The sequence below is a fragment of the Neovison vison genome, chromosome 2, assembly GCF_020171115.1.
Source record: "Neovison vison isolate M4711 chromosome 2, ASM_NN_V1, whole genome shotgun sequence".
NCBI lineage: Eukaryota > Metazoa > Chordata > Mammalia > Carnivora > Mustelidae > Neogale > Neogale vison.
Window position 1 is genome coordinate 155,196,718 of NC_058092.1, and position 16,491 is coordinate 155,213,208.

The window sequence follows — 16,491 nt, forward strand, 5'->3', positions numbered from 1 at the left end:
TTGCACTTTAACTCTCTCCCCCGCCTCTTTTGTCATCCTAACATTTCAAGGAAATTCACAGGTCACTCTTAGACATTCTTTTTATAAGGATTCCTTAGGCCATTCCTATCAGAAAATACTTTTTTCTCCCATCTGTCAAAAATATCCCTTGCTCCCTTCCATGACTCCTTCCTTTTTTTTTTTTTTAAGATTTTATTTATTTATTTGAGAGAAAGAGAGAATGCATACACATGCAACAGAGGGAGAAGCAGACTCCCCGCTGAGCAGGGAGCCTGATGTGGGATTCGATCCCAGGACCCTGGGAGGTCATGACCTGAAGGCAGATGCTTCACCAACTGAGCCATCCAGGCGTCCCTCCACGACCCATTTTAATGACTGCCCTATTTCTGCCCTTTTTAGAACAAAGGTCCTATAGTCATTATCATTCTCTCCTTCCAGTCTCTCCTGAACTGGTTACACTCAGGTGTGCCCCCACTCCACTCCTACGCTGCTCACCTCGAGTCACCCATCATCTCCACTTTTCCAGAGCCACCGGTCACTTCCAAGGCTCATCTCAGTCACCATATTAGCAGCATTTGTCATAGCTGGCAGCTTCTGCCTCCCCGCACCACCTGCATTTCTTAGATCCAGGACGCTTTCCTCTCCTGGTCCCTTTCCCATGTCCCTGCCCGCTCTTCCTCGGTCTTTTTTCCCCCATATTCTTCCCCATATTTCCATGCTGGATATGTTAGTTCCCCTACCACAGTCCTTGGGCTTCTCTTTCCTATCTATACCCATTCACTTGGTGACCCTTTCTGAGTGTCATGGTTTTATGTATCGTCTATATGCAGGTGACTCCCAAGTGTGTATCTCCAGCCTGGACCTTGCCCCCACATTCCAAACCTGTGTATCCAACAGTCTGTTTGAATCACCATTCAGACCAGGAATGTACATTTCAGATTTGGCAAGTCTAAAACTGATTTTTCTTTCTTTTTTTCCTTTTTTAAGTAATCTCTACTCCGGATGAGGGGCTCAAACTCATGACCCTGAGAGATCAAAAGTCACATGCTCTACTGACTGAGTCAGCCAGGTACCCTCAAAGACAATTTTTTTAAACCACTTAGAGGAGCAGGGCGGGATCTGGGGTCCTGGGCTCCCTGCTCAGTGGGAAGCCTGCTTCTCCCTCTCCCACTCTCCCTCCTTGTATTCCCTCTCTCAATGTCTCTCTCTTTCAAATAAATAAATAAAATCTTAAAAAAAAAAAAACCACTTAGAATGATTAATTTCAACATTAAGAAGAAATAAAAACAAACAAATTCAGGATGAAATGCAACAAGAATTGATCAAACTCAGGAAAGTAGTTGAAGATAAAGGTGTGTCTTAAAAAATGAAGGATAAACTACAATGTACCCAAGGAAGAAGGAATTCAAATAAAAATTTAAAAGAAACATTGAATCCATTGATGTATGAATGGAATATCATTCAGTGACAAAAAAATCAAAAAAATTCACCATGGATGGAACTTGAAGGCATTATACTAAATGAATTAGTCAGACAGAAAAAGATATATACTCTGTAATCTTACTTACACGTGCAATCTAAAACACACACACACACAACACAACCAAACTCATACAAAAGAGATCAGATTTATGGTTACCAAAAGTGAAGGGTAGAGAAAGAGGAATTTCAGGAAGGTGGTCAAAAGGTACAAACTTCTGATTATAAAATAAATCAGTACTAGGGCTATAATGTACAAAAGGATGACTATACCTAGCTCTCTATATGATACAAAGGAAATTTGTGAAGAGTAAATCCCAAGAGTTCTTATCACAAAGAAAAAGAAAGAAACATTGAAGAAAGTGAGTAAAACACAACTACTGAATCATTGAACACTACATCAAAAACTAATGATGTACTATACAGTGGCTAACTGAACATAATTAAAAAAAAAAGAAAATGAGTAAAACAACAAGCAAATGAAACTGAGATGAAGGTATATTAAAAGAAATCAAGAGAATGTGATGGGAGTGTAAAACAGACAAACAAAAAAAATCAATGTACACATAACTGGAATTTCTGAAGAAGAGAAATGAAACAACAGAATAAAACTCGTTTAAAAAGATTTTTAAAGCTTTTCAGAAGTAAATTTAAATATATTTCAATATTTTGAATTTGTCACTTAAGGGCCCACCACATGCATGATAAAAATGACCTGTTATAATGGCCTCAGAGTCATATCTTAGAAAAAAAAAATCAACAAACTTTAAAGCAAAGGAAAAAGGCTGAGAGTCTTAAAGCATAAAGATAAAATTACTTATAAAGGTAAGAAAATTAGGCTGACATAGATTTCTCAAGAGCAACATACAGAACTTTAAAGCTTCAAAAAATATATAAATTCATGCCAGAATAAATTTAACCCTCTTTAAGAAAAAACAACAAAATAGCATTCAACAGCAAAATACTCATGTTAAAATACAATTTAAAATTACTAAACATGCAAAGAGCCAAGGAAATGTAATCCATAGGCAAAGAAAGATTAGTCCAATTGCAAGAGACCCAAACATCACTTGTAAAGTAGCAGACATCTTTATAAATATGCTCAAGGATATAAAGGAAAACAGCATAATGAAGTGAGAAATGGAAGATACTGGAAGAAAAAGTCAAGTGGAAATTTCAGAGCTGAGATGATATATCTGAAATGAAGAAATTTGTTGGATGGAATTAGTAGAAGTTTAGACACTGCAAAAGAGAAGATCATGTACCTGAAGTTGCAGTGATAGAAATGCTTTCAAATGGAAGCAGAGAGCAAGGATCAGGTTTGGGGGAAGAAAAGAACTTCACTAATCTGTGAAACACTAAGTTATCTAATATATGTATAATTTGAATATAAAAAAAATGGAGGCAGAAAAATATTTAAAGAAGTCAGAGCCAAAATGTTTCCTAATATGATAAAAACTATAAATGTACATATCCAAGAAACTCAATGAACCTTAATTAGAATTAAAACAAATAAAACAGCATCAAGTCACGTATTCATCATATTGTTAAAAACTAGTGAAAAAGAGAAACTTTAAAAAGCTTTTAGGGGGCATCTGGGTGGCTCAGTGGGTTAAAGCCTCTGCCTTCGGCTCAGGTCATGATCTCAGGGTCCCAGGAGCGAGCACCGCATCCGGCTCTCTGCTTGGCAGGGAGCCTGCTTCCCTCTCTCTCTGCCTGCCTCGCTGCCTACTTGGGATCACTGTCTATCAAGTAAATAAATAAAATCTTAAAAAAAAAAAAAAAAAAGCTTTTTGGGTTTTTGTTTGTTTTTTTGAGAGCGAGTGAGAGCAAGTGCACACAGGACCACATGCACATGCCTCCAGGAGGGGAGGGGCAGAGGGAGGGAAAGACTCTTAAACAGGGTTCATACCCAGCATTAGGCTTGATCTCAGGACCCTGACATCATGACCTGAACCAGAATCAAGGGTTGGTTGCTTAACTGACCAAGTCAGCCTGATGCCCTAAAAAGCATTTGAAAACAAAACTCAATAGTAGTGGGCCAAAGGCAAGAAACACCAAAGACTATTTTCAGAGACAATGAAGCCAGGACACAATGAAATGACATCTTTATTTTGCCAGAAGAAAAACTCTCAACCTAGAATTCTATATCCAGCAAAAATAATTTTCAAAATAAAGGTAAAATAAAGACTTTCAGACAAAACACACTGAGAAAATCTCTCTCTCTCTCTCTCTCTCTTTTTCTTGACAGCCAGACTTGTACTAAGGAGATATTTATGGATGTTTATTATGCTTAGGGAAAATTATACCAAGAAAACATCACTCTACCAACAGAAGAAAAACAAAGAGAGGAAGTGAAGGGGCAAAGGAAAGGAAAGGAAGAGAAGAAAAGAGGATGTAGAGGAGAAAGAGAAGGAAGAGGAGGAGAAGTTGAAGCAAGAACAGAATAAGCAGGTAGAGAAGCAAAACTAGCAGAGAGAGCCTCCTCTTTTTGTAAATGAAGAGGCCACGTGCATATTTTTATGTATTTCCTATAGATAGTTTAACACAACAAGAGCAGAGCTGAGTAGTTGTGACAGAGACTAGGAAATGTTTGCTAAAGTCTAGTTTATATATCTCATATAGAGATTATCACACTGGATATAAAAGTAAGATCCAACTATATATATATAATCTCCAAGAAACATGCTTCAAACACAGAAATATAACTATGAAGATTCTATACCATGCAAACATTATTTGTAAGATAAAGTGGCTATATTAGTATCAAAGTGAACATTGTGATAGGTAAAATTAACATGAATAAAGAGTATTTTGAATAAAGAATAAAGAGAATAAAGAGGGTATTTCCTAAAGATAAAAGGATCAATTCAGGGGCACCTGTGTGGCTCAGTCAGTGAAGTGTCTGCCTTTGGTTCAGGTCATGATCTCAGGGTCCTGGGATCAAGTCCCATATCAGGCTTCTTGCTCATGCTTGTGCTTTCTCTCTCACTCTCTCTCTCTCTGGCAAAAAAAGAAAAAAAAAGGATCAATTCACTATGAAATAACAATTTCAATTTTTTATCTAATAACAGTATCAAAATGTAAAAGCAAAAGCTCTCAGACAAGAGAGAACACAAAAACCCCACATAACCATAGCTGGAGATTTCAACACTCCTTTCTCAACAACTGATAATACATAGAAAATAAGTAAGAATATAGAAAACTTGAATCCTGTCAACCAACTTGACCCAACTAAATTCTACAGAACATTCTACTCAGCAATAGTAGAAAACAGTTTTTTTTCAAGCACACATGGACCATTCACCAGAACTGGGTCATAAAACAAGTCTCAATAAATTGAAAAACAATTGAAATAATAAAGAATATGTTCTCCATCCCAAATGGGATTAAATTAGAAATCAACGGCAGAAAGATACCTGGAAATTCCAAACATTTAAAAATCAATACACCACACACACACACAACTTTAGAAATTAACTAACCCATTTCTAAATAGTCATCGGTCAAATAAGAAATCACAAGGGATATTATCTCAAAACACATTTTACTGAATGAAAATGAAAACACAACGTATCAACATACATGGATTGCAGCTAATGTAATGTTTATAGAGGAATTTATATCTTTAAGTATTCACGTAGAAAAGAAGAAAGTCTAAACATGTTCCCAGGTTTCCACCTTAACAAAGCAGAAAAAGACAGTTAAATCTGGAATGAATTGAAAGAGGAAATTACTCAGAAAGTAGCAGAAATCAGTGAATAGAAAATAAATGATAAAGAAAATCAATGAGGGGCGCCTGGGTGGCTCAGTGGGTTAAAGCCTCTGCCTTCGGCTCAGGTCATGATCCCAGGGTCCTGGGATTGAGCCCCGCATGGGGCTGTCTGCTCAGCAGGGAGCCATTTCCCCCCCTCTCTCTGCCTGCCTCTCTGCTTACTTGTGATCTCTCTCTCTCTGTCAAATAAATAAATAAACTCTTTAAAAAGAAAAAAAAAGAAAATCAATGAAACAAAAATTGTTTTCTTAAGACCAATAAATCTCACAATACATTAGCTAGATGAATCAGGAAAAAAATAAAGAAAATAAAATTATCAATATAAGGAAACTACCTAAACATTTAAACACTGGAGACTGGTTGAATGCACTACAGCATATTCACATGATGGAGACCCATCCATTTATAGCAACAAATGAGGAAGGTCTCTGGGGAAGAAATGTACAGTGGTTCCCAGAATATATTAAGTAAAATAAGTAAAATGCAAATCAGGACATGTAATATGCTACCTTTTACATAAGAGAAGAGGAAGGGACTTATATATTTGTAAGTTTATTATTATATTTATAGATTTATTTATAAAAAAATACAGGAGAAATTATAACTAATACCACAAAAATACAAAGGATTATGAGAGACTACAATAAATAATTATATGCCAGCAGGCTGGATAAACCACAATAAATGGAAAAATTCATAGAAACATAGTGTATATCAAGAATGAATCATGAAGAAAAAGAAAAATCTAAACTGACCAATAGGGGTAAGAGGGTTGAATCAGTAATCAAAAAACTTCCCAACACAGAAAGGCCTAGGACCCAATGGTTTCACTGGTGAATTCTGCCAAACAAAGAATTAATGCCAATGCTTCTCAAACTCTTCCAAAAAACTGAAGAAGAGAAACACTCCCAGATTCATTTTATGAGGATGGCCTTACCTTGATGCTAAAGCCAAATAAAGATTCTCCAAGAAGGGGCACCTGAGTGGCTCAGTGGGTTAAAGCCTCTGCCTTCGGCTTGGGTCATGATCCCAGGGTCCTGGGATTGAGCCCCATATTGGGCTCTCTGCTCAATGGGGAGCCTGCTTCCTCCTCTCTCTCTGCCTGCCTCTCTGCCTCCTTGTGATTTCTCTCTGTCAAATGAATGGATGAATCTTTGGAAAAAAAAAAAGATTCTCCAAGAAAAGAAAATTACAGACCTGATGAATGTAAATGTAAAAATTCTCAACAAAATATTAGCAAACCGAATTCAACAGCACATCACAAGGATCATTTCACCTTGAACATATGGTGAAACATCCTGTGATGCAAGGATGTTTCGACATCTGCAAATCAATCAATGTGATACACCATTAACAAAATCAGTGACAAAAATCACATGATCATCTCAATAAATGAAGAAAAAACAATTGACAAAATCCTTTTTTTTCCCCATGATAAAAACACTCAACAAATTGGGTTTCGAAGAAATAAATGTTCCTCAAAGGCCGTATATATAACAGGCCCTCAGCGATACTCAATGGTGAACATTAAAATCTTTTCTTCCATGATGAAGATGGATGCCCACTTTCACCACTTTTATTCAAGATACTATTGGAAGTCTTAGCTAGAACAAGTAGGCAAGGAAAAGAAATAAAAGTCATTCACATCAGAAAGGAAGAATTAGTTATCTCTGTTCACAGATGACGTGGTCTTATATACAGAAACCCTAAAGACCCTACTAAAAAGTGTTAGAATTTAACAAATAAATTCACTGAAATTGTACAATAAGAATACAAATACAAAATCAATATATAGAAATCAGCTGCACTTCTATACACTATCAACTGTATGAAAGAGAAATTAAGAAAACAATTCCATTTAAAATAACATGAAAAACAATACTTAGGAATAAATTTAACTAAGGAAATGAAAGGCCTGTATAGTGAAAACTATAAGACATTGATGAAAGAGATCAAAGAAGACACAAATATAGGGAAAGATACCCCATATTCTTGCATTGGAAGAATTCATATGGCGAAAATGTCCATACTACCCAAAGCAATCTACAGATTTAAGAAATCCCAATCAAAATTCCAGGGGTGGTTATTTTCACTGAAATAGAACAAACAACTCTAAAAGGTATATGTAATCACAAAAGACCCCAAATAAACAGACCTAGAGGCATTATGGTACCTGATTTCACGCTATAGTATAAAGCTGTAGCAATCAAAACAGTATAGCACTGGCATAAAACAGGCACGTTGATCAGTGGAACAGAATAGAGAGTCCAGAAATAAACCCCTACATATATGGTCAGCTGATTTTGGACAAGGGGGCCAACAACACACAATGGGGAAAGGACGGTCTCCTAAATAAATGATATTGGGAAAACCGGGCAGCCAAAAACAGAAGGATGAAATCAGACCCCTATCTTACACTACTCACAAAAATGTAAGACCTGAAATCACAAAGCTCCTAGAAAAAAAACATAGGGAAAAAGTAATTTCCTGGATATCACATGTAAAGCACAAGCATCAAATGCAAAAATAGGAGACTACATGGAACTACATTAATCTCAAACCTCCTGCACAGCAGAAGAAACAAACAACAGAGTGAAAAGGCAACCTATGGAGCGGAAGAAAATATTTGCAAACAGTATATCTGATAATGTGTTAATATCCACAATACATAAGGAACTCCTACAACTCAATAGAAAAAAAAAACCCAAATAATCCAATTAAAAAATGGACAAATAACTTGAATAAATATTTCTCCAAAGAAGATACATAAATGGCCAACAGGCCAACACGAAAAGGCACTCAACATCTCTAATCACCAGGGAAATGCAAATCAAAGCCACTGTGAGCAATCACTTCACACCTATTAGGATGACTGTCATAAAATTTTAAAAATGCAGTTTCTGTTCTTTGACTCTCCCATATTAATTCACATTTATCTCTCTTATGGAACTTATCATGTTTTGCCAGGGGATTATAAATCAGATCCTTCAGTTTAAATCCTTATCCTGCCCCTTGTGATCTAGGGAATGATGGAACTTGTTAGTACTTCACTCTTCCTAGGTATAAAGCAGAGGTGGTAATACCCACCCACAGGTTAACTGTGAGGGTTAAATTAGATGATGCATGGGAAGAATTCAGAACAATATCTAGCTATATGCTATGTACTGCATAATTAAAGGAATAATTTAAAAGTGGAAAAAAAAAATCAATCCCCTAAAAATTGAAAACAGACTGAAAGTAAACTAACCACATCTCAAGTTGATGGCTCAGTCATACAGAGAAAATAATTAGATCAGGTGACTTTAAAACACACTGTTTTCGGGGTGGGAGGTTGGGGTACCAGGTGGTGGGTATTATAGAGGGCACGGCTTGCATGGAGCACTGGGTGTGGTGAAAAAAATAATGAATACTGTTTTTCTGAAAATAAATAAAATGGAAAAAAAAATTCCATAAAAAAAAAAAAAAACCCCACACTGTTTTCACTAACTGTCCCTAATGGGACATATTACATAAACAAAAAGAATACAATAAACTCTTAGGTGGAATAAAGCAGATAAGTAGTTTTGTAAATGTCATCAGGAAAAAAAGTTTCCTATGAGAAAATGAAACACAAATATAAAATCAAATAAATTAAGATACAACCCTATAATGTTACATTTGAACTGGAATTCTAGTATGAATTCAAGATTTTTTCTTGAACATGTACTATGTTCAAGGATGTACTATGTAATATTGTAATATGTTGTAATATGTAATTGTAATATGTAAGATTAGTATGAATTCAAGATTTTTTTCTCTTGAAAAAAATTACCTATTTCCTAGCTCTAATCACTGAAAAGATCTAGGAGCAATAACAACCCAGTAGCAATGAGTACTACTGATGGTGGTTTCTAACTACTATTTCCTTCTAGAAGGAACCCAGGGATTTTGAAGAAATGACTGATTTCAGGTCAGGAGCGGGAAAATGTACAGGATAAGTCTGGGCCATCTTATACCGGAAGACAAGAAAATTATCAAGGATTAGTGTCAACACATCTAAAACACACAGGAACCAGGACCCGGGGGTGGCTCAATCGGTTAAATGCCTGCCTTTGGCTCAGGTCATGATCCCAGGGTCCTGGGGTTGAGTCCTGCATCTGGCTTCCTTTCCTGCTCAGTGGAGAGCCTGCTTCTCCCTCTCTGGCTTCCCCTGCTTGTGCTTTCTCTCTCTCTTGCTTGCTTTCTCTCTCTCTCCAGGTCAGATAAGTAACTATTTCAAAGTTGCTAAGAGAGTAGATCTCAGAAGTTCTTGTAACAAGAAAAAAGATTGTAACCATGTGTGGTGATTGATATTAACTAGACTTATTGTGGTGATCATTTCACAATATAATCATGTGTTAAATCCTTATGTTGTACACCTAAAACTAATACAAGGTTCTATGTCAATTATATCTCAGTAAAGAAATAATTTTCTAAAAAGGCAAAATGGGGGCAGGATTAGGCTGTTGATAACTGTTGAACTAATCAGGGTTGAGTTTGATTATACGATTGTCTCTATTTTTATGTATGTTTACAGTTTTTTCACATCAAACAATGTTACGAAAAATTATTTAGCTATCTCTGACCTGGATTAATTTAAGTTACTTACTGGGAATATACTAAAAGTCAGTTCAACATTAGGTAATGTTTGTTGTGTGTGGGGGCTCATTGTGTAATTACAGTAACATATAACAGAGTACCGGTGTTTCTGAGTAATTAAAAAAATCACTAGAGAAATGGTTAAAAGTTTAGGTTCTATTTCTTGAGATGATGAACTGATCAATTTTTAACTGGATTGGTAGATTTTAAATCATAAGCTGATAAAGTTGGATGATAGATACATTTTCTGGAATACATAAAAAGTCTTTTGAAATATCTAATTTTCTAAAGAAACCTTAGTAGACAGCAGAGCCGGCTCCACATACGTGGGGAAGCACACAGCTTGCGTGTGCACCTGGCAGAACCCCCAGTACAGAGAAGACCAGGTGCTATTTCCTAACAACACCTTCTTGAGCGCGTCCCAATACTATAGTTAGAAAATGGCTCAGATTTTTAGTTGCTCTCCCAGAACTCAAAGATCGTCTTCCTGTTTATCTTGGGGGGAAGCCTATGTTATACTTGCAATTTTTCTGTTCTCTGTAACGTATTAAAACAAGATCGTCACAGATGGGGAAACAAGAGGTCATTAGTTAACAATCAGATGTTTGATTTTTATTTCCTGAACAGCCAAGATACACTCTCTTGTGAATTTTTAACATATTTTTAAAGGAGAAATGGGGCTAGTCCCTGGAAGGTAAATTGTTCCCTGGGCTTTCCTCAAGAGTCAACACAACCATTTGTACATTCATGTCTTCACTTAAGTGTGTCCTGCACATTGACTCTCAGCTTTGCTGCAATCTTTGTCAGTCTCTTGTCAGTTTGTAGTGGTGATTGCTTAATAGTTTATGTTAACATTGCCAGAAAGTGCAAAGGAAGCCAAGTCCGTGGTGGGTTAGCTTTGGCCCAAGCCAGTGAGGTATGGGGATGACAGCACTTTCACTTCAATTCATCCTTCCGTTTCTAGAACAGTTGATCTGGATTAGGTTGGGGGGCAGGAAAAAACTCGTAATAATTCCTGGCTTTGGGAGACGCAAGCCTTTGTTCTCCCCAGAGTATTCGGTAACACTCCTAATGCTACTAATCATATAATCCTGAGAATTGAGAGGGACACTCATTCATTGCCTGACTCTGGTTTCACCCTTTGTAAATGAGCATCATAACAGTACACACCTCATAGTGTATTCATGAGGATTAAACCAGTATTTGTAAAATGCTTAGAACACAGACTGACATAAGCACCATAGACGTGTTTATAAGTTCCTACATGACAATGTAAATCTCTTAACATCTGAGTAAGTGGCCACTGCTACAATGTTGGTAGAGTTCCAGAATCTTGTTGGTGAACTTCTCATTGGCTGGCTGTTGCATTGCCAGTAGATGGTTTGGTGAAATTCTCACTAACTTGGAATTAGTTCACAGATTATTGAGCCTACATAAGTGAAAATTCAGAAATTGTGGATCTTTGGAAATATTTGAAATATTATTTTATATTTGCTCAGTTCATGAAAATTTTGGAAGTGTCATATTAAGTATTTTCAAGGTATACATGTTCAGTTTGTGATTTTGTGTACTTAGAACAAAAAGGAAGCTAACGAAGGTTTTTTTTTTTTTAAAGATTGTATTTATTTCTTAGAGAGAGAGAACATGTACAAGCAGGTGGAGAGATAGGTAGAGAGAGAAGCAATTCCCCCACTGAGCAGAGAGCCCCACATGGGGCTCAATCCCAGACCCTGGGATCATGGCCGGAGCCCAAGGCATCCTCTTAACCGAATGAGACACCCAGGTGTTGATATGAGTATCTGTTCTTTTAACTAGACATGAAGGAAAAGAGCATACAGGCATGTAAATATACTTGTTTGCACACCATAGACCTAAACAGTAATTTTAAACAAAATTGTTGGGCTACTTTTGGTACCTACAAATAACTAAATTTAGAAGAATCACATGTTTGTGGAATGAGTGTTCTTCAGTAAAGTTCCTGCCCTTGAGGATAGTTAAGAATCATTTATAATTACTCTAGCAAAAGGAGGCCTATGAAGTACTTGCTTTTACATGTATTGGAATTATAATTCATATAATTTATGTATATCAAAAATGTTTTAAAAGTTTGCTATTTTAAGTCATTGAACAGCTTCTTTACATTTTTAACAACTTCTTAACTAATTTGCTTGGAATCTTGCTTAGTGCAAAAGGCAGATCTAGCAATTCCTTTTTCTTTGTTCTGATCCCCTTCTAGCCACCCCTTTCTTACGCAACAGTCCAAATTCTAGGTTGTCATTATTTGTTTACGTGTCTGCGTGTGCACTGGACCATATACCTGTCGAGTGTACATAGTAGAACTAGTTCATTTGTGTGCCAAACAGCATGCTTCTAAGGCATTTGTTGAAAAAGCCTAATTAGCAGTATCTGAAACAGTATTTTACTGCATTTAATTAACTCTGGGAAAGCTGGATACACAATTGAGATGGATTCAGGTGTTGATTCTTTCCAGAAAGTTGGACTTTTAGTTTGGCTTGGAATTTGAAGCTGTGAGTATAACATTTACCTCAGTCTCCCAAAGTCCAAGCTAATTGGAATTACTGTCCTCAGTCCCCAGGACAGACGACTGGATCGCCAGGAGACTGTTTAGTTAAATAGAAGAATTTAGTGACACTTCTAAGTTCTGTACAGTTGATGGGAGAGCTGTGATGTTTTTGACTCAGGCCAGTTAAAAAACAGAATTCTACAAAGTAATTTATAATCATTCCTTGTATTCTCCTGCCTTTGACCTACACCTTTCAACTGCTCTGTCGTCAGTCTGAAGGGCTGTCATCTCGAGGACTGATGTTACTGTCAATCTGTTCAGATGATACGCAAGCCTAGCACACCATTTTCACAGTAGCAGGCGTTCAATAAAAATTGTGAAAATCTAAATTGCAGCTTTTTATTCTTAAATGGTAAAGTGGAAAGAAATCTTTGGCTTTATCTCTGATAAGATTTTTATGTCTTACAAAACAAAAATAGGTTCATTGGGCTTAGCACATATTCTAACACGAGATTTTTTAAATTTAAGAAGTCGTTAATGCTCATTGACCGCCAAAATCCAATTCTCAGGAGAAATTCCATCATTTTGAATTTAAGTGCCTGAATGTGGATATTGGAACGACCATTGATTAACTTGAACTTGGCAGCCAAAAATTTCTTCAGAGGATTTGACGCTCGGCAAAATCTCATAAGGCTTAGAAATGGCTTTAAAAAAATAAATAAATGAAGTAAAATTTCAGTACCTGTAAATGTGGCTCACACGGGGCATAGGGGCTAGGATGAACGCTGCAGCGAGACTTACTTTTTGTTTACTTTTTGTTTTTAACCACTTCAGGCCTCGAAATAGAGGTCGTGTTGGTGTCATGGAAAAAGCAGCCTTGGAATCTGACAGAGCCTAATTCCTGGATCCAGTCCCAGTCCTGCGTGACCTTGGGCAAGTTACTTTACTTCTCTGAATTTCCGTTTCCTCCTATGCAAGACCGGGACGGCGAGGGCCACCTTGCAGCGCAGGCCGGGGCGCGCCGGGACCCCATCCGGCTGGTCCTAAACCGACTGCGGCCATATTCCGTGCCCCGCTCCGCGCAGCTCCCGCTCCGCGTAGCTCCCGCCCCCGCGCTCGCCCCAGCAGGTGTAGGAACCATCAGCCGCGCAGCGCCGGGTTGCGGCCCGGCGGCCCCGCCCTTCCGCTCTCGCGGGCCTGCCCCTCGGCGTCCCCGCGCAGGCAGCGGCGGGGGGTGGCCTCGCGCCGGCCTCCGCGTCCCGGGCCCGCCCCGGGCGGAGCGCGCAGAGGGGCGGGGTGGGGGGGGGGCGCAGGCTGCCGGGACCCGGCTCCCAGGCCCAGCCCCGCGAGTGAGGGCGAGCGGAGGCGGCCCCGGCGCCGCCCGCGCCCGAGCGCGTGTGCGCGGCCGCCGCCCCCTCGGCCCTCCCCTCGGCCCTCCCCTCGGCCCCCTCCGCCCTCGCTCGCCGCCCGCCCGGGTCGTGGCGGGGCCGTGGTGTACGTGCAGAGCGCGCAGAGCGAGTGGCGCCCGCACGCCCTGCGCTCCTCCACAGGCCCGGCCGGGCGACCGCGGACGTTAAGGCGGCGGCGGCGGCGGCCGGTCTCGCGCGCCGGCCCCCGCGTGCCCGAGCGGAGGTCGCTGTCCGCCGCGCAGGCCGCGGTGCCCCAGCTCGCGGCAGCGATGAGGCGCTGAGGCGGCCGCCGGCGCTGCGCGGCCGGACCCGAGGACGAGGAAGCGGCCGGGCCGAGGGCGCGGGGCGCCGGCCTCCCTCAGGCGGGGAGTGGCGGGTGCATGGCGCAGTGACGGCCTCTGTCGCTCCGCCCGCTCCCCGTCCCCAGGCGAGGCCCTCCGGCCGCCACCTCTCCTGCTCGGCTGCCGCCTCCGCCGCCGCCGCCATGGCTAATGACAGCGGCGGGCCCGGCGGGCCGAGCCCGAGCGAGCGAGACCGGCAGTACTGCGAGCTGTGCGGGAAGATGGAGAACCTGCTGCGCTGCAGCCGCTGCCGCAGCTCCTTCTACTGCAGCAAGGAGCACCAGCGCCAGGACTGGAAGAAGCACAAGCTCGTGTGCCAGGGCGGCGAGGGCGCCCCCGGCCACGGCGCGGGCCAGCACCGGCACCCCGGCCCCGCGTCCGCCGCCTCCGCGCCGCCGCCCAGGGCCGGCGGGGCCGGGGCCAGGGAGGCTAGGAAGGCAGCGCCGCGCCGGGACAGCGCCGCCGAGAAGGCGGGCCCGCGGGCCGCCGGGGACGCGGCCATGGCAAAGGCCAAGCCCGCGGCCGACCCCGCGGCGGCCGCGTCCCCGCCTCGCGCGGCTGCCGGCGGCCAGAGCCAGGCGGCGGCGGTCGAGGCGGAGCCCGCGAAGGAGGAGGACCCGGAGAAGACGAACCTGTACCCGCCCAGCCACACGCCGGGCGAGGGGCTGAGTCCCGGCGGCGGCCTGCGGCCCAACGGGCAGACGAAGCCGCTGCCGGCGCTGAAGCTGGCGCTGGAGTACATCGTGCCGTGCATGAACAAGCACGGCATCTGTGTGGTGGACGACTTCCTGGGCAAGGAGACCGGGCAGCAGATCGGCGACGAGGTGCGCGCCCTGCACGACACCGGCAAGTTCACGGACGGCCAGCTGGTCAGCCAGAAGAGCGACTCGTCCAAGGACATCCGAGGCGATAAGATCACCTGGATCGAGGGCAAGGAGCCGGGCTGCGAAGCCATCGGGCTGCTCATGAGCAGCATGGACGACCTGATCCGCCACTGCAACGGGAAGCTGGGCAACTACAGAATCAACGGCCGGACGAAAGTGAGTGAGCGCGGGGGGTACGCTGGGCCTCCCTTAGCTGCGCGGGCCGCCCCCGGCCCCGCGGCAGGAGCGTGCTTTCTCTGCAGAAAGTGATTTACTTCTTGTGTATGTAGACCCCATCAGGAGAACGGTTCCAGTCCGGAGATGGGTGCTTATATCCTTTCTCTCTTGCCCACTGTTTTCCACTTACTACCCCTTTACAGACGTCTCTGTCTGAGGGCATGGTTTTGTGGCTGACCTTAGGCCCTCCCTTCCCCTTTGCTGTTTTTTGCTGTTTTTGCTTTTCCAGTGCACTGTCAGTTCAGACCTTACTGGAGTTTTAGCCTCCCATTGCGGGTAGTAGAGTAGTTCCCAAAGCCAGCGCTGGTTCTGCATCTGCCCAGTGTTTGCATACACTCCTAAATTCTCCATGTGGTGCCGGAGCCGCTTAGCAGGTTCTGGTTTACAGAGTGGACCAATGTGTTTGGTTTAAGGAGGTGCCCGCCTGACCGCGAAAAGGTAAATTTGTCATCAGTACTTGGTCAAAAACTCCTGTATTCAGGAAGAGCTTGCCTGCCCCCCTCCCTTCTCCTATCTCCTTCCCCTTCCCTGTCCCTACTGTTTTGAAACCCCCCACAAAACGGGGAAAGAAGTATTTCCGTTTTTAGACCTTGCAGTGTAGGTGGGTTACATTTTTAGTATAGGTTTCCTTTATTTGCTTTGTTAATATAATCCTTCTGTTGAAACAGAAGTGTGTTGTAGCTTCCTGCTAGGAAAAAACAAAACCCACGGAATTGGAGCAGGAGGGAGGGCTCGTTCTAAAATCTCAGTTTGGTGGAATCTCTTTGTTTTCTCTTTACTCTTGTAGTTCTCCCGCCCACCCCCCACCCCCCCCAGATTCTTCTGCTGGTACCTAGTCTAATCCCTCTTCCCTCCTCTCTATGGTAAACCCGAGACTTCCCTCCTTAATGCTCTCTCTAGCAGTTAGTTCTTTTTCATTTTGCTTCCCAGGTCTTAATCTTTTCTTTGTATCCAGCTCCTCCCCAGGCCGCCCTGCTCCACCCTCCTCCACCATCAATCTGTGTCTGATAGTTTGAGTTTTAAGAGCTTGTCTTAGGAGACCGTCACATGTGTGTTTGTGCGCACACACGGACTCTGCCCACTGGTTCTTTTGTGTGTTGTCAAGGCATCTATTTTGGCAGTCATCATGGGTGACTCTCAGGCTGCCTGAAGGCCGAGCATAAGGCAGTGAGGAAAGTTCTAAACATGAAAATCTTGTGGGGAAAAATACAGTGTAAACTCTAATTTATATATTGCCACCTCATTA

General features: G+C 42.1%; 1 protein-coding gene across 3 annotated transcripts in view; it reads left to right on the forward strand.

Annotated features, from left to right (window-relative positions):
- The first annotated feature begins 13,893 nt into the window (after positions 1–13,893).
- EGLN1 (egl-9 family hypoxia inducible factor 1) overlaps positions 13,894–16,491 on the forward strand; it is a 60,228-nt gene continuing 57,630 nt past the window's right edge. Inside the window, exon 1 of one of the 3 annotated variants that reach the window (XM_044239366.1) lies at positions 13,894–15,185. In XM_044239366.1, the coding sequence (XP_044095301.1) occupies positions 14,289–15,185 (897 nt within the window). In that variant the 5' untranslated portion in view covers positions 13,894–14,288. The remainder of the gene's footprint in view (positions 15,186–16,491) is intronic. The other 2 variants (XM_044239365.1, XM_044239364.1) reach the window with 2 other exon arrangements.